Genomic DNA, 19,271 nt, shown 5'->3' on the forward strand with positions numbered 1-19,271 from the left:
TAGCATCACTCTCCACATATGCAGATCACTTTAAATGCTTGCTTACTAATAGCATACTAAGTAGGTTCCATGATTTTTTGCCAACAGTTACTGTGATCTGAGGTTTGATTGTGTTTACACATATTAAACACAATAGAGCTAAAGCAAGTAATATTTATTCAGGCGTATTCTAAAATGTAACTAAAGATATAGCTTCAGTAACAAACTGCAATACTTCTTTCTTGAGCTCTACTTACCAGAGCTCGTGCAGCATAAATATATTAATTCACTTAAGATGATGAGTCATTGAGTCATTGATACTATTTCTGGCTTTATGGAATATTTGGCCTGATGGCTCTCTAACAAACTGATTAATTGCCTTAAAAGTGCAGACATACAGACAGTCAGGAAAGAGTTTCCTGCGGGAGGAAGACAACATGGCACTGGCACATTCCTTAACCCTTGGTCATTCATTAGGTAGGAACACATATTCCTGACTGTTCTTTTAAATAAAATATTTTACTGAAACAGGCACTTGCAGAAATGTTTAAAGTAGGTAGGTATATCCACGTGCTTCTTTCATGTGTTCTTTATAAATAATAAATAGGATTTATATGAATAAACCCTACTGATTTGCACTGCAAGATAACTGAAAGAAGATGGGATAATTAATCATCATACGGTGACTCTGAGGACACGATGACATTTGATCTTCCACTCCCAGTTATCATCGGGAGCTTGCACACCATGCAGCTGGCCAACAGTGTTCCTCTTACCCAGCACTCACTGCAATAATCTGCAAAGGCACTGCAGCTCAACTCAAGCCTTGAGGCTATGCCTTCTTCTGAAAAAAGAAATTGGAGCATCTCTTCTGATGCCTTTTCACCTCTTCCCGCCTCAGCTGACACAACTACAACAGATTTGCTCTTTTGTCAGGCCCAGGGAAGTTTGAACATGACTGACAGCAGATAAAAAGCTCTTTAACACTATGTGTGCAGGTCTGAGGTGCTTGGAATTTGGCTCTGTTGCCTTTGATTTTATGACAAAGTTTATAAACTGAAACAATGTGACATTACCAAATTAAAACCAAAATTAGTAATATCTGTGTATTTATCTCTCTTCTGTTTGAGATACAAGTGAATTTACAATACATCCAGCATAAATATGAAGACAGTGTGGTTTGGGCTTGAGAAAGGAACACAATTCCTAATAACTGATGCAGTCTCCCCACCTACTAGTGAGGATGTGCTGGAAAGAGAGTTTGTATGCTAGAACTAATCAGTATGAAATTGAAAAAGAAGAAATGCAATGAACTGGAAAATAGCTGGGCCTCTCTCCTAACCCATTATTGGTACTATTGAACTCTGGAATCTTCTCTGCTCTGCTGTAATACATTAATGAAACTCATTTAGGAAAGTAACTATATCCTGCAGGTACCAGACGGGCACATCCTTAAATTGCAAACTCACTTATTTTTATAAGCAGTCTCCAGGGCTCTGCATAGAGATAGAAAAGGTACACTGCTTTTAAAGAGGGTGCTCTCAGCATTTATATGATGTAATGCTTGCCCATTGATCACTGACACAGATGGAAGGAATTGCCTAAGGAACACTGTACTGAGTAGTATGCCTCAGAATATGATATCTGGAAACAGGTAATTACAACATGAATGAGAGCATCAGACACAAAATTATAAATTACTGCTCTGAATGCTTTATCTGGAAATAGCCAAAGGCTCTCAAGTCCTGCCTGCTGGAGGCAAAGAACATTCTGCCTCTCACATATCTGATTTCATGGACAGGCTGCCACAGCTCTTTCAGGTACTTCTACAAATGGCTGTTTCAGAGGTTTGTACTAGACATAAAGTCCAAGCCAGTGTAGAAAACCATGCAGAACATGGTACAGGAACAGTACGTCTAGACAAAGTCCAGATGCTCTTCCTTGCATGCCTGGGTGTAGCACTTGTGAAACAGACCTGGACAAGCATGAGACTGAAGTGATTCACTTTCAGCACCAGGAGAAAGAGTGGGACATGCTTGCTAATGCAGAGCTGGACTAAGTGCAAGTTTTTTCAGTAGCAGAAGTGCAATTACTGTTGGGATTAAACAGCATGTGCCAGGACACTGGCAGTGAATGCCAACATCACCAGTTTTTTTCAGAGCAGCCAGACCCATAACTTCCCTTAGATCTATGTGTATTTCTGGTGTACTTTCATCTCTGTCCTGCCACTGTCCAGGGGTTCAGCTGGGAAAACTGACTGCTGTTGGCTTAATGGATTTCAGAGAGGAGTATAATAGCTCTTCCAGACTTAGCAGAAGTGGCATTCTGTCTTGAAAGCTCTTTTTTTCTCATCAAGAAAATTATGACTTCTTTATATATCACTTACTCTTGGATACCTAAGTGGATACCTAAGATTTCATGTGAGTGCTATGTTTTTCCTTAGATTTAGAATTCTCAGAGACCTTAGAGGTAAGGATGGACAAAGAAGTTTCCTGGATCATTACTACATCAGGGAATGAATGGGGTTAATTATGAAATGGGGTTAATTATGGAAGAAAGGTTGAAGCAATGGGAAAATATCTTCTTGGCACCACTGTTCCCCACTGTTTGACATTTAGACCTTGTTTTGAGCATTCATCATTTTGTTTAAGGGCAGACAATGGATGGACAATGACAGACACAAAAAATGCCTCGTTCTCTCCTTCAAAGGGCATGTGTATTTACCCAACTCACTGTAATTCATCCAAGCATGAATTATCACATGCTGTCCTCTCATTCATTCCCAAACACTCAAAATACAAAGTCCTAAGTGCTTAACTGTAATATTCAAATATTAGTGGTAAACAGTCTATATAAATATAAACCAAAGAAGGGAAAAGCAAGTATTGGTAATGTGAAACCATAGGGTAATAGTCATCTAATTTCTGGAATTATTTTAGAGCAACTGTATGTATTCAAAGCTGTCCAAGGTCATGATAGCAACAGTGGAAACTGATGGTCTAAGGAAAGAGCATTACTCGTGGAATTATAAGCCAGACTAGCTTTTTTTTTTATTTTTACCACAACACAAATCAGAGATGATCAAATAAAATGGGATTGTTGCATAGCTATGAGATGCTTAAAAAAAAAAAACAAACATATAGGTATGCTGTAATGTTTGAATTTTATATTGTTATCAATATTGTGACAAACTAAAGCTAAGAAGAGAAGAGATATATCCTTACTTATTACCCAGACTGAAAGTATACATGCAACTTTTGTACTTAATGTACATAAATGGATAATAAATTTAGATTGGTCTCATCTCCAGTACCATTTATTTTAATGAGCAAGAACCCACACAAGGTCAGATAATGGATCTCTAATGACATACCACTTTTGCAAACAGCATTTGGATTTATCATTCTGATGTATGAAAAGTGAAGATAAAATCCCAGCAGACAGACAAAAGACAAGTGGCCTTGAGCACTTATTTGTTTGAAGGCTGCTTCCTCTTTGAGTAAGTGAAAATGTAAGGTGAAATCAGTTTCAAAAATGCCAAGTAGATTCTTGGTGTACTGAAAGAATGTCAGTCTACTAGCCATAACCTGTGAACTAATTCATCTTCTGCTATGTACTAAGGAGATCTATAGCTTAGAATATTTAGATAAAAGGAAGTTTCCTACCTTGAATCGGCTGTAGTACTTAGGTATTTTCAACTGCTCCGTTTCTTCTGATTCTGCATATTCTGACTTCTGTTTTACTTCTTTGCCTTCTTCAGATGGTTCTGAACCAGGTTTTGCTTCAAGGACAGACCGTAAAACGATCTCCAGAACATCAACCTGGGCAATCACATTTGTCACTGTTAGCATAAACGGTTTGAAACTACAGTCTGACTAATACCACCGTCAGATTGACAAACAGCTTTGTAAGTTACCATGTAGTTCCAGAAGACTACTCTAAATGATAAATTCTAAAAGCAAACAGACTCATTCTTGGAAGAATTCCAAACTGCATTTTGGACTTTTGAGGTTGGGCATTTTGAAATCCCTGCAGCAGAATATCTCTGTCAGTCTGTCAACAGGTCTCTGTCTACTCCCTGTCAGTCAGGTGCTGACTGGTATTTGAGAATGTGTCAGGCACTAGACTAATGTCTTCTCCAGCTCTGATACTTAGCCATAAATACTAATGTTAAACAGTAGCCCCTGTGATAGTGTGATACACAGTCACAGATACATCTAAATAAGATGTTACTATGGAACATTCAAAGAATACAGTATTTAATAGATCATCCTGGTTCCTCTTTAATGATAGTAAGGGGGGAAATCACTTATTCAACAACACATTCATTCCTGAAATGGGTTGGATAATTTAACAGGAAAAATGATAATACAACATACTGGTAAAGGTATATTTTTAATCTCTATGACTCTTGTTTTTTTCATGACCTCCACTTGAGAGTTACCAAGAGAACCACCATCTCTTAACTGAAGCTGTATCAAAAAAAAAACTCATTAGTGTCACTGTGGGACTTACTAAATTATTTCCTTATCTATTATTGATACAAAATATGAAATTGCTATATGGATGTTGCTGCTGTTCTGAGAATAACACGACTGTCATAAATTACTGAATGCAGACTGACTGCGTTTTAAAGTTCAGTCTTTAAAAATATAAAGAGCTGTTACCCTTCTGTGAATCTTTATTCTGAATCTTTATCTTGGAAGAAATAACTGTGTAACCTTGGAATCTATGAAACTTGCCACAAGCAAAAGGTCTCCAGATATCTATAGTTGGCTGGCTTGCCAAATAAGGCAGTATCTCTGTTCTAAATCACCTCTCCTGGACTCCAAAAAGCTCTGAAAAATTGCTGGGCCTGAAAAGGTCTGATATCTTCTCATTAGCAAGACAAGTAATTTACAAGTTTTACTGGAGTTTGGCTTGTAGGTAATTTCTTGTTTTATGCAGGTTATATGAAGTTTTCATACTTACAGCTTCTCGGCAGATTTTGCTGTCTCCTGGCAAAGAAGCTACATTCTCCATCACCTGCAAAGCTCTATTTAAGTATCCAGGTGTCCACATCAATGGCATTAGGTTGTATACAGCTCTTAGACCTTTATTCAACTCCACTTTCCCTGTGATAAGACAGTACCAGGGATAAGACAGACACTTTCAGATTAGTACTTGAAAACTCAACTCCTAAGGAAATCTGTAAGAGTTGGCGCAGTTCTCTGTGAAAAAGCAAGTTTTTAGGTTTGTCTGGTAAGAACAACATTCTTTTCTATGAAGCTGCTTTGACAGAATTGTCATTACTGTACTTAAATGAAGTGCCTTCTGTTTGCTCAGTTTCAGGATTATCATGTTTGTTTCTCGTTTCTCTCCACTTATTTTTTCCACCACCTGGAAATTTTATTCATGTGGAAAAGAGGAAAAGTGGAGAAGCTTCCCTGTTGTCTGGCAATTATAACAGCACTTCTAAGCAGGATTTCTGAACATCTCCGACAAACAGTTTCAGAGCCTTCATGGACTCACTGTGCAACATGAGTCCACCAAATCTGAGAGACTAGACTCACACCTGCAGTTTTGAGGCTCTACTCACACATGTATCAAGGACAGACTGTATGAGATTAATAGTACATGCTCTATAACCCTACAGCTCAGTATTCTTATTTCTAATTGGAACTTCCTGAGAGAAAATACAGGAGACCTGCCAAAATGAAATCTTGGTTCTTGACTTATAGTACTGTGCAACAAGGTCTGCATGACTTTAGCAGGACCAATGATGTGCAGCACTGCAGACAACATGGTGTTTCTTCTGAGGTGAACATGAGTAATGAGTACATGAGTATGAACATGAAATTCCCATTCAACACAACAGAGGAAATCCACATGACGTTCCAGTTTGTGAATACCAACTGGCAATGAATGCCACCCTGAGTTCTTGATTTTGTCATTACCAATGAAAAAAAATACTACAACTTCAGTGTATCCTATCAGAGATATGCATCCAAGTTCTCAATTGAATTTGAACTCTGATTGCAATAATGCATAACTGTGAAAACACAACTTACTCTTCTTCATAGAAAAATAAGGTAATATGTCCACAAAGCTTATAGACTACAGATAAATTAAAATAGCTAAGGAGCTTTAGGCCACTCTGTGCCTGAAGACGTCCTTCACTCTTTCAGAGGTTGGTTCCATTAGTGCTGGCAAGACTGTGAAATATGTGACATAACAGTAAATAGCTTTTGATCTACTGAATGTGAAAGTCATGGAACAAGTACTACTGCTCACAAACACTGAAATGCACATCTACAGATGTTACTCAATCAATCTATATGGCACAAAACCGAATGCCACTTAATAGCAGCTCTGTGGAATATCAGATTTCCAATTAATTTTCATATTTATCCCCCTTTTGGCTAAAAATGAGGTCTTCATTTTACAGTCATGATAAATCATAATCAGCAACCTAACTTTGTCACTATGTATTGTATTTTGAGGTCATATTTTAAGAACATGTACACTTATTATCATCCTGAATGAATTCTAGAATAAAATTTAATTCTGTAATGGAACAAGTGCATAATCACACATTCTAAACTAATTTACTACTTTCAATCAAATAATCATTTTGCAGAGGACATACGCTGTCTGGACTATACTCCAGTGAAGGAAATTCAATAATCGCTTACTTCTTCTTCCCCATCCCACATCCTCCTTCCCACCTATCCTGGATGTACTAGCTGTTCTTCAAACAGTACTGCATATCATTAGCAGTGAAGGCTCCTTAAAAGATAGAGGATAAAGGTGGTACCATCTGCTATTCACAACAGAAACACTAGTGTTGTGGTGAGTACTAATACTTTATTTAAATATTCTAAACATAGTGTCTTTCAGGTTGTGGCCTCCAAACACGTTGGGATTTAAGCATTATTTTAAGCTCATGATTTGAAGTAGAAAAAAAGCTCATTCTTCATAACTGTCAATTTGTTCTGTGGAACCCTTTTTTGGGGGGGGTTATTTGGAAAATACATTGTTCCCTAAGCAAAACAACCTTACTCCTCTCTAAGATTACCTTCCTTCATTTGGTCTTAACTCTGAAATTGTTCCTCCCATGATTTCTACATTTTTTTCCTCAGTCTTTTCATCAATTACATTTTAGTTAAGCACAGACACCAGTTCAATTCATCCAACTAATAAAAGGATAAATATGACTGCAAAGGAGGCAAGACTTACCAAGAAATGCATAACCATACAACTGGGAGCTAAATCCCACAGTACTTGTTTGCTTTAGACCCGTCAGCAATAGTGATGCGCCAAGATTTCTCTCTTCTTCCCACTGCAAACAGTAAACTAAGATGTAAACTAAGCATGCGTTCCTTGACAAACACAAACAAAAAAGTTGCAGCAGGAACCACTTGGCCTTAATTACATCTTACTAATAAAGTACAGCATCATGCAACAAATTCAGTGTTCAGTTATAGTACTCATATCCAAAACAACAGTATATTTATGCAAAGGAACATCTTCTAAACAAAAATAAAATGCATGGAGTCAACATTCTGAAGTTAGTCAGTGTGTTCACATAGGGTTAAGAATTATATTGATTTACATTGGTCAAACTCTGCCTCTGTCCTGTATGTCCTCACATTTGCTTCAGTCTGATACTGCTTAAAACAAAAATTACATGCCTTCTATATTGGAAAAGTCCTTTCTTTTAAGTGTGTGGTAAGATTCACGCTCTGCTAGAATTGAAAATGCTCAGAGAAGAATATGCTGCTAGCAGCTGCTTCAAATCCTAGTGACAGATCAGACCAAATATGGCTAGAGCCCCAATCAGTAAGTATATTAAAGCCACAAGGGAGGTGTGAACTTTATTCTGAAACATTCCCTGCACTCCACTGACTCTTAAAAAGCACAAGGGTTTGACCTGGCTTAATGCAAGAAGGTGTCTTTTTGGGATATGGCATTTTTGGTGTCTCCATTCAAGTGCACATGAACTTACATACATATATCCAACAAAAAATACCATTATCTGACAACCATGAAATGTATTTGTCTAACCTAGGCAAGAGATACAAGGGGATAGTTCTGTTTCCTACTGAATTCAGTATTCCTGCTGAATGTTACAGGAAGAGCAAATGAAACCAGAAGAGAACTTTAAAGGTCTAGATTCTTTTGGGAGCTAGTGTGTTTGGCTTCAAGAGCTGGAGAAACTGGGAGAACTTAATACCTTTGCAACTGAACATGGCAATCATACTGATTGTTTTCAACAATCAAGCATGAAATTTTCTGGTGAGAGCTAAGACCAGTGTTTCAGCAGTGCTTACAGCAGCAATAAAATAAAATAAAATAAAATTACTACAAATACTGAGGACCAACGTAGTCAGATTGCCTATGATACAGTACAAGTTTAACAAAACATTTTGCCAGTCTGCTGATCCCTAAACTACAGCCAATGCTCTGTCTGCAACAGGACACTGGCTGACCTTTCTTGCGCCTTGGAAAGAAGGAATGGGGATTTTCACAAGCAGCTACTTTCTACTCTCCGCACTTTTTCCTAAATTAGCCACAGAAAACTGGTACTGAGCATTATGAAGTCTTGACTGGTACTCCCTATGTTGTATACCTATAAAAATATGGCTTATAATGCTGTCCTTGGATGGAGTTATTTCAAAATACATACTAAATAGGTCACAGCTGTAAAAATAAGCTTGCTTTTTAAAACGTGTTACATGTCCACACCACCACTGCTTGTAAGTTCAGCTTTCAAAAATACCACATGTATTGACAAGTGCCTCTCTGCAGTGAGGCACAAAGACAGACAAACATAATAGGAAAATGCTTCTCACATACAAGTCATCCAGTATACTTGTCTCCTAGGGAATGGAGGAGATAAGAGCGAATAGGGCAAACACACACCTCTTTCCAGCAGTGAAAACTAAAATTACAACCCAACTGATTAAAATCTTATAAATACATTTTAATAAGACACATAGAGGCTTCAAATATTTTTCTTATGGATGATGGTAATAGGCTTTTGAAGACTTATGCCAAACTACAGGAGAAGTAACTGTCTAAAATGATAGAAGAACCCTTTTTGGCAAAGTTCTAGCGAAATGTTTTGTTACCAAGCTCCAATGGTGAGCAACACTCACCTTAACAGTGTCCTAAATAACAGTTTTTTTGTTAACTGACAGAGCCCTCTTTGAACTGAAGTGAAATGTCACTTCATAACCTTACAGTGATCCTATACCACCTCTGAAAATCCTGACATGCCTTCAGAGAAAGAAACAACAAAAAGGGATGACGTGTGATTTGCTGGTTTTCCTCTTGTTTTTTTTTTTTTTTTTTTTTTTTTTTTTTTATAGTTGTCAAAATTATAAAGAAAACTTGCAAGCATTTTATTTTTTACAAAAACTTAAAGGAAAGTTTTCATTCAGAACAGAACGCCTAGCTGACTGCAATACAACATGCAGAAACAGAAGCTCCATGTATCATTTTGAGTGTGGTCAGCTTACCGTATATTCAGACTTGGTTGCTAGGTACTGGTATAAAACATAGAGAGAAAGAAGCTGTGTCGAGAACTCATCAAAACTTTCTTGCAGCATAATCTCTGTAACTACTGATAGAGCATCTGTGGAGGAAATAAACACACGTTAAGTGGAAAATTACACAGCTCCTTCTTCTGCATCCATTAACGTTCCCTGATGTTTTACTGCTGTAGTGTTTTTTGAAGTGGTTAGGAAGAAAGTTTAAGATTTCCTATGACTAACAGTAGAGAATTAGTCTTATCCACTTGGGTTGTTCTAACATGTCATGAGAAGGAGAAAGCTCAATCAACTGGATTACGTGGAAGACAACAAGTAGCTTTCTAAACACATCTTAACCCATTGCTCTCAGACTCTGATTGCTTCTTTGCTCAGCCCTTCAATCATAAACTTCTTTTTTTTAACCTTCAAAATACTTATTTTTTCTTGTATTTAAACTAAAGACTGGCTTAAATTCATTGCTTTCAAGGTGACTGGAGTGCACAGCAGAGAATAAATACTGTCACAGACCACCCACAGCATTCACTGTATTCAGCAAACAGTGCTCTCAAGGAGCTGCTCAGGGAGTTCCAGTGATATTCCCTCTCATGAAGGTCTGAAGGCTTTGAGCCCGTCAGAGAAAAAAAAATATGGATAGAAAAAAGAGGAATTCATAGGATAGGGGCCTCTCAAAATAAAATATGTATTAACTTCCCACTTAGCAAAACCTCAAGACAAAAGCTTCAGACAAGTCTTTCAACAATTCTGTTTTCCTTCTCAGTTGTTTGGTTCGCGAAAGGTTTATTGCGAAGAAAGATCACTGCCAGTCTAAAAAAATCTTCAGTGAAATGAAAACCTTAAATATTTGTCATCAAACACGAGAGGATTATTCTTCTCAGCATTTTCTCCAGCAACAAACAAGTCTAGACAAATAGCTCAGTTTAGATGCATAGCTTTTTGAATAGTTTACAAGTGGACAACATTGTTGAATTTTCACTAGCACCTTCTAACAGAATATTAACATGTAAATTGGAATTCTAAAAAAAGTGGAAGAAGATGGCTTACATTTTGAATAGCATTAATGGTCATAGAAACACTGTGAATTGCATGTTTCAAAATCATACAATGAAAGAGATCCAACCTAAGTGATATATAAATATGCAGAAAAGTAGTTTAGATAAGGAAAGTGTGTTTTTAAGGTGAATCTAGAGAAAATATGGCTATAATATTTCAATACATAGGAAGGCTCTGCATATTTAAGAGCATACAACTGAGGATGAAGAGCGGGTATCTATTTTCTTACCCTCATATTTCTTCTGTTTTATAAAACAATCCAACAAAATATTAAATGTAAAATTATCTGGGAAAATTCCATACTGGACCTGAAGAGAAGAAAAAAAAAATCAGTGAGAAAATCTGCTGTTCAAATCTTTCAAAGCAGAGCTCTGCAGGTATCAGAAGGATCAAGACCATGGAGTTGCACACTGGTGCAGTATGACAGTCAGGCAATACAAGAAGCTTATTAACATGGCTCCTGTGATGTAGGCCTTCTACTTTTCAGTCTACTGGGTTTGCTTTAGCATTTTGTCAGGGCCTTTGGGACTAAGAAAGGCTCTGCCTACCAGGGTTTTTATGTTTTTATGTTCTATTCAGTGTGCTTTAAACGCCAGCACTACTTAAAACCAAAAAGCTCAAAGAGAAAAAAGAGGACAGAAAAGCTGTAAAGAGTTTTTGCTGAAACTAAAGTTTGACTTGAGTTTCAGCAACTCAGGTTAAACTTTAGTTTTTGTTTCGACAATTATATATCTGAACTTAAAACAACAGTATTCATAACAGGCCGTAATAGGAATTCCAGGTAGGGCACAATTGTCTCAAAATGTTAATCAAATATAGTTATGCTTTTTCCTTGTAAAATCTTACCTTGTTTTTTAATGTGTATAAGGCTTTGTCTTGTGCACCATGTTTTAAGCATTGTCTGATCCAGCTGTGAATGGTCCAATCTCTCAAGTACCAGCAATTTGGACTATGCCGAAACCTAAAGGGTGATAAACACTCCAGGTGACAACTGATTTGCTGAATCAGAATCACAGGAAAAAAAAAATCTGTAATCACAGAATCGCAAGGGTTGGAAAGAACCTCAAAAGATCACTGAGCCAAAATGCACTGCTAAATCAAGCACTCTACAATAGGTCGCACAGGTAGGAGTCCAGATGGGTCTTGAATATGTCCATAGAAGGAGACTCCACAACATCTCTGGGCAACCTGTTCCAGTGCTCCATCACCCTTACCTTAAAGTAGCTCTTCCTTCACATGTCAGTACGGAACTTCCTGTGTTCAAGTTTTAGGCCATTACTCCTTGTCCTATTGCTATGCACCACTGAGAAGAGCGTGGGCTCATCCATTTGCCTCCCACCTCCCTTTAGATGTTCACAAACATTTATCTGATCCCCTCTCCGTTTTTGTTTCCCCAGGCTGACAAACCCAGTGTTTCCAGATATGATAGGAAGCCTAGGCCCTTTATCATTTTTCTTGATGGACTCCTAGGAGATCCCTATCTTTTTTGAACTGGATAGTCCAGAACAGTAGATTAAATGTGGCCTCATCAGGGCAGAGTAGGTGTGAGGATCACTTCCCTTGACCTGCTGGCCACGCTCTTTTTAATGCACTCCAGGATACCACTGGTCTTCTTGGCCACAAAGCAACACTGCTGGCTCATGGCCAATTGGTTGTTCACAAATCAATAATCAATAGATTGTGTTTCAATACTTCAGCCCTTCATGGACCCAAATGTTAATCTTCCTGTATTTAACTTTGCAGCCAAACAATGCTCTTCCAAGAATTCTAGTTAGTCCTTTAAGTAAAAGAAACAATACGCTGATACACTTCAGTAGTTTGTTTGAAGGGAGAATCTGATCTTTTCACAAATGCAAAATACTTAAATTTCTCACTTTCCAGAAAGTCTAATTATTTTCCTCTGAGGAATACGACAAAATAATGGCTTGGTGTATTTATGATGGCAACTAAAATTGCTATCAACATTGTTGTACTTTTTAGCACTGTCCTTCTGATTGTAAAACACTGTGTTATTAATCTCTTCTAAACACAGCGCTCCTCCACAACTGACAACATTAGCAAGTATCAGAATTACATCAAAACACTGCTGCCTTTGAACCTCCAGAATCTGTGTATCTGATATCTCCAAACACTTAACTCATACCTCACTTCAGTCACTCAAGAATTCACTGCACCTCTGCCTCCTCAGACTTCATTTGTGTTTAGAAATGCTTAATCAGAGATGCATGCCTCAAGCACAAGGAAATTACTGGATATTCTTCCCCTACCCCTCTGCATCAGCTGCACTAGCATTGCTCCTCATGGACTTATTTTAATCAGTTCTGAGACACCTTGTGCAACGGATTCAGCAGTGTTCACAGGCAACTCACTCCAATCCTTAACTTTAAGTTCAGCCTCTTTTGTTTCATCCTTACTTAGCGATATATGACTTACTTCGTGACTGGAAAAGTATCGACTAAAAACATATAGAGCTTTATCTCTGACAAAGTCTCAAAAAGCAATTACGAATCCAGTGGTAGGAGCTGCTGCCTTGATCCCATGCTGAACCATGCTGACCTCGGTGTCAAGAGGTACACATAACTTTTCTCAATTCAAATTCAACGCATGAAAATCAGACTTGGTCCCCAACGCAGAAGTGGTGCCACTTTCTGTAGGAAACATCAGTGACTGAGCTAGGCTCATGTGCAGATGCTTGCAGCCTCGAGCCAAGCTGCAGCACTATTTAGAGGCAGGGTTGGCTCTTCCATCTGAGTGAGCATCCTTTCCAGAACATTTATCAGATTAACATGGCCACCAACTCTCTTTTTCCCCCCCACTGAATCTCTGCATATTGTATCTCATGGCTAAGGGCTACACAGATTGCCAAGTCTGGAAAAGCATTCCCGTTATAGAGTCTACAGCATCCAAAAGACTTCAGTGCCAAAAGCAGAGCTAAACAACTACACAAAGTCTAAATATACTACTTCTTCAGTGGCACATGAAATCTCTCTCGTCAATGCAAATTTAATAGAAAAAGTCTGCTTTGAATATTAAATTATGAACATCCATTTTGTTGCTCTAATTGCTTTCCATTTTCTTCCCTCTGGAATTCAAACACTGGGCAAGCAAGAATATGTATCTGATTTCATTGAAGATCTGTTTCAATAATGCTTACAGGAAGCATCAATTACAGGAATTTGGATTTAATCATACGCTGATGAAACAATTATCTAATTGCTACAATGTTCCACCAGCCATTTAAGATGGGTCAGAGCACAACACTAGCACCCAGCAACAAAGCTGTCTGCATCTTTTGAAGCTGCTTTATTAAATGGTTAATATTGTTACAAAAGTGGAAACAACAATCCTATAAATATGTAACGCTGACACTCTCAAAGACTTAGGCCTTTCCTTTGATATAAACTTTATCATCTTTCCTACAAATGTGTTACAGAGGGAAGTAAACAGTAAAAGAAAATGAAGGTTTTAAAGAGTTTAAGCATTCACCTTTAAGCCAATGCATATTTACTCTCAAGTATGTTTATACTCAACCATGCCACACTGAGAAAGAGCACTCCAGGAACCTCATACACCTTGGGAATGCTATAGCGTACTGTAATGGAGAAGGGCTTGTAGGTTCCCAATCGCACTTGGACAGTAAAAGGTCAAACAAGAATGTGGTGAAATCTATGAAACGTGATGAAACTGATCACAGAATCATAGAAAGGCTTGGGTTGGAAGGGATCCCAAGGATCATCAAGTCCCAACTCTCCAAGAGATCCTCAGTCATGACAAGTTTCTGGAATCAATATGCACAAAATTCAGGCACACATTGAAAGAACTCTCTAAAAAAGCCTTGATATAGGCTTTGAAGGCCTGGGGGCATGTGTGTGGACACGTTTATATGCATACACACAATCACAGGCCCTATGAGTCATAATTTTTATATGTTGCTATTAATACCCATAATTTTGGATTCTGCCTCCACTGGGTTGGGTACCACACGAACAGGAAACTCAAGGAGATTCCAAGACAAAGTATTTTCTAGTTAATCCTAACTATTCATTACAAAACAGTTACACGGGAATGAAGAAAGGTAAGCTAAAAAATGTCAACAAGTATCTATATGCATGTATACAAAATTCCTCAGCATTAGACACTTTCATTAACCTATAATGTTGTAGGATAACTGGAAGTTAAAGAGAAATAAGCATACACTTAATTGTTTCAATCCATACAATGCTGAGATAAGCTCTGTCTCTGTTCTATAAGATGAGAAGAGAAACCAAGAGGATCTGTTTTTACATCCGACCCAAGCAAACTAAACAAACATAGCAGACATTTTTATTTCAAATGGAACAGTGAAAGAACGAGATTGCTGGTCATTTTGAGTCTTCCTCCTTCTCCACAAGACACAGAAAAGGATGTAATTACACAAGGAAATGTGTTTGGAGATGAAAGGACAAAAGGAAGTTAAACAGAGGATTCAGAGTGAATTAAATAAAGGAAGCCTCTAGCAATTGCTGTGTGTTTAATGGATAGACTAGGAGGTTATCTTGCAAACGTCTGCTGCTGAAACTCATTTTCCTGAGAACTAAGAAAAACATGGGAAGAACAAGGTTCTTATAATGTATTCAGAAAAGGCAAGGAGAAACATCCATAAGGCTATTAGGGGAGCTCACTGTTGGTACACCTTCATGTGAACAACTGAAGAATCAATATGGTGATCCTCCTCATCACTGACCTGAGAACATCTTGTCCCACAGAGAATGGGAAGAATAATATCTGTAAGACAAGTAGTTACCCGAGTGTCAAAATCACTGCAAATTTAATAGCACATGGTGCAATGGTACTAGAACTCTCCTTTTATTTGAAAATAGTTGAAGTGATCCAGTACAGAAACTAATTTTATTGTGTGATGATGATTATTATGTAGAAGAGATACTATGAGTATACAGTACAAGGAAACCAGAGTATTTTTAGCCAAGCAAGTGCACACTCTCTCTTGCTGACAAACTGACCTACCAGGCTAAGAATGCATTCCTAGTTTAGTAATACTCTGCACAAGGTCCCAATGCTAATTATTTACAGCAGTGCTGAAGTGCTCGTAATGTGTTAAAGAAACGGCACAATGGTAAAGTTTATCAGGAGTGTCTTATGAAGTACATTACTAACTCAGCAAACATTGGTGTTCTCCCAAAACAGAAATGCTCCTGATCAGTTCTTTCTTCCTTTTAAATGGTCTTTCAGATTTGTTTGGTGCCATCAAGTGGTCATACAGTCTAGCGCCGCTTTCATATACCTCCCATTTTCAAGAGAAATAATACAGCAAAAATGAAAGTAAAGTGAAGCAGTAAGATGCCACACTGCACCCTTTTCCCTACATTTGTTGCAAGATGTTTTGGGACAGCCACAAATGAGGAAGATTGTGAAGGAAAATCTGCTGGGTTACAGGGCAGCTTCTGCAGAAGTATACTATCAGGAACAGCTCAACTGTATGGAGATAAAGCTAGCTCAGCAGATTCTTTGCTAAACAGACTCCTTTTTGCACTCTATGGCTTTCCTGAGGGTGGATCAACTGCTGGTTGCCAGCCAGAGGCTGTCCTTGTGCAAATCGTAATGTTTCTTTTTCTCCCGTCTGTGAAACAGAGCTTCTATTTGTCTAATATGCCTGACCTAACAAGAAAGTATTTTGTTGTGACCTAAACTTGCTGTGCACTCAACAGTATGATCTCTCAGGCTTGCAGATCTCTTAAAGACTTCTAAACTTCACCTGCATTTTGCTGTGCTGATTTTTAATTTCCATATATGTAGGTTGCTCCAAAATCAATACCTCATATTTGTTTTCATGGAAACTACAATCGAGACAAGAGCACAGAACTCTGTTTGACAGAGCAAATTCTCAGCTACAAAATGCTATTTTTCAACAAAGGCATTGCCCTTACCTATGCATTTTCACTACTGATGAACAAGAGCCCACATGCTGAGCTCATCAAAAATCTGCACAGTGGAGGTGATCCACTGGCGCCAGAGCTGAAATGTACCACTCTCTGCCTCACTGTGCTCACATGCACTGGACTCCTGAAACAACAGTGGGTGACATTTTTTCCACATGGAGAAATTCAATGGCACATCTTTTCTTCATACACACCTCCATGTCAAACGCCATTTTGTCACACTGCCCCTCTGCTGCTATATCACAGAGCAACAACACGTAATAGAATATTTCAGGGAAAGTTCAACCTCTACTGCCATACAAGGAACAGCCATCTATAACATTGTCAGCCAACACAGAAGCCATTACTTCTGGAGCAGACCTCATATAAAACAACTTCCCTAAATAAAATCTCCTGTACATAATGCTTTCTTATGTGTTAGAGATTCCTAAACTGTCTTCTGCCATATTGCAAAGTACAGAAATTAAAACAAAAGGACACTAAGTACTCTCATTCTTTCATCATTTCTAATACAGATCACTGAAATGATCTATCTGCTTTCCTCGGAGTTTAAACCCCAAAGTTTCATGTACTGTTAGAACATTAGTAGGTTCTGCTCCTACTTCTAGGAAGGAGCCCAGCTTGTGACTACAGTAAATCTGTTCCGTCTAGTTTTCAGATCTCTCTTATTTCTTTAAGAATTAGAGAGAAGTAGAAGCTTGCATGTTCACTTGCTTTAACTCAGAGAGTGCAGATTTCTTCTCATCCCCTTATAATTCTAAGAAGCCTTAAAGTAAAATGTAAGGAGACTTCAAATGAAAAAAAAATATCCTAAGAAATATCTCTGAGAATCAGGAGAAAGCTCTCTCAGTGGAATGATTCCAAAGACACTTCACATTTTACACAAGTCATACAATGCTGTGAAGTTCTTTGGCAATGCCATGGTTTTCACTTCACAGGCACATTTTTTAAGCTACACTGCATAATGATCAAACAGATTCCATGCAGGCTTAGCTTGGAAACTGGAAGGCTAAGGAAACGTCACCCAGAAGTCTCCCTTTGTGATTTCAAGTCACGGGCCCTGGGAAACATTCTCTGCATTTTAAATGGCACCAGAGCATTGCTCACGTGTCAGTGTAAAAGAAAAAAAATTTCCACGCATACATGAAAGAAACTACTTTTCCATTTCTTTTTGGCCTGCTTCTGGGTCTAAAACTTTCTTTGCATACATCATTTTAAAAATTTCATATAGCCATATAAATCCGATACGAAACACCTCGTACATTAATTGTTAAGTGAAAGCAGAGGAAACACTTCTGTGGTGAAATTGAAAGAACTCAAATAGTATACATAATAAATTTATTTTTATACAGATGATGATTTTTATACAGATGATGTCTGTGTACTTTCAGAAAGCATATGGATGCTTTCTAATGAAAAAAGTAAGAGGAGAGGTTAAAAAAAGTAGATAAGACAGCTATAACAGAGAATAGTCCAGTGCTCTGTATTCTTATACAGGAACCAGCATGCAAACTCCCTAAAAAAAACCTAGCATTTGTTTCAATTTTTATTGACTGTCTCCAGACTTGATTGCCTCAACTAAAAAAAAATAATTCCTCTAAATTTGGCTTGCTCTACCTACATATGAATGCATTTCTTGTAGTATTTTTTTATTCAGGAGATACACAAAGCTCTAACACTATCAATTAATGCAACCTCAAAACAGGCCTCATTTCAGACACTGAGAAGTGATGGTACAAAAGCACATTCTAAGATTAAGTCTAAACAGGAGACTCCCAAGAATGTAAGCAACATGTAGTCTTTCTTTTCAGCTACACACGTTCATCTTTTATTTCTACTTATCCCAGTGCTACAGTCTCATTTTTTTCTTAACCCTTGAACCACATGAACTGGGAAGTGAGATGTTTTTAGTGGCAGTTCATACTACACAGTCCCTTAGGCATTTTCAGGACCTTGTTACAGTAATCAACCTTTCCTAACAACTGAAAAGATTGAATTCACCTCTCAGTAACATCAACATACCTATTTATAACACTACACAAAACCACCTTTCTGCAAAGAAAGCTCAGCTTTTCTTTCTCAGCTCTGCAGTCTTTTTAATATCGTCTGTCATATACAGCAATCAACTACATGTTGGCCAGGATTTTGTGCTTCCTTTACCAACCTAACTACATTTTCTGACAGTCAGTTCTTAGAGTTGCCTAATGAAACAGCAAGCTCACTTTCTGACAGAAAGTGCATTTCTGCCTATTCTTATAAATCTCTGGCAGTACATCACTAAAAAATCATCTTCCTCTTAGTAGATTTAAGGCTCTCTTGTAAGTAAACAACAGTGAACAACATTAATACACTAAATACAAAAAAAATCAAATAGTCACAAACCCTAGTTGTATGTTATAAATTTCACTAAAATGTTTGAATGGAGGAGCAGCTTTCTGCAGCACAGACGAAAGGCTCTACTCTCTTACAGTCTTAGAGAGTAAAGGGGTCCAAGAAGGCTGGTCACTCTTCAAGAAGGAAGTCTTAAAGGCACAGGAACAGGCTGTACCCCTTAGCCACAAAATAAGCTGGCAGGGAAGAAGACCGGCATGGATGAACACGGAGCTACTCTTGAGGCTCCGGGAGAAAAAGAGAACCTAACTCCTGTGGAATAAGGGATGGGCGATTCAGAAAGATGAGCTGTTAAGATGTGTAGAGAGAAAATCTGAAAGGCAAAAGCCCAGCTTGAACTCAACTAGGCCACTGGGGTAAAAAGGAACAAGAAACTCTT

The 19,271-nt window shown here is 38.0% G+C and overlaps 1 protein-coding gene across 2 annotated transcripts in view; it reads right to left on the reverse strand.

Moving 5' to 3' along the window:
* Positions 1-19,271, reverse strand: part of MRPS27 (mitochondrial ribosomal protein S27) — a 66,545-nt gene that overhangs the window by 27,138 nt on the left and 20,136 nt on the right. For both annotated transcript variants that reach the window (XM_042825537.1, XM_042825536.1), the window contains exons 5-10: positions 11,412-11,526; positions 10,795-10,873; positions 9,483-9,598; positions 7,198-7,300; positions 4,951-5,093; positions 3,645-3,800 (exon numbers count right to left, since the gene is read on the reverse strand). In XM_042825537.1, the coding sequence (XP_042681471.1) occupies positions 3,645-3,800; positions 4,951-5,093; positions 7,198-7,300; positions 9,483-9,598; positions 10,795-10,873; positions 11,412-11,526 (712 nt within the window). The remainder of the gene's footprint in view (positions 1-3,644; positions 3,801-4,950; positions 5,094-7,197; positions 7,301-9,482; positions 9,599-10,794; positions 10,874-11,411; positions 11,527-19,271) is intronic.

This window comes from Centrocercus urophasianus, unplaced genomic scaffold (assembly GCF_019232065.1).
Source record: "Centrocercus urophasianus isolate 14NV4802_14NV808 unplaced genomic scaffold, USGS_Curo_1.0 seq_25, whole genome shotgun sequence".
Taxonomy (NCBI): domain Eukaryota; kingdom Metazoa; phylum Chordata; class Aves; order Galliformes; family Phasianidae; genus Centrocercus; species Centrocercus urophasianus.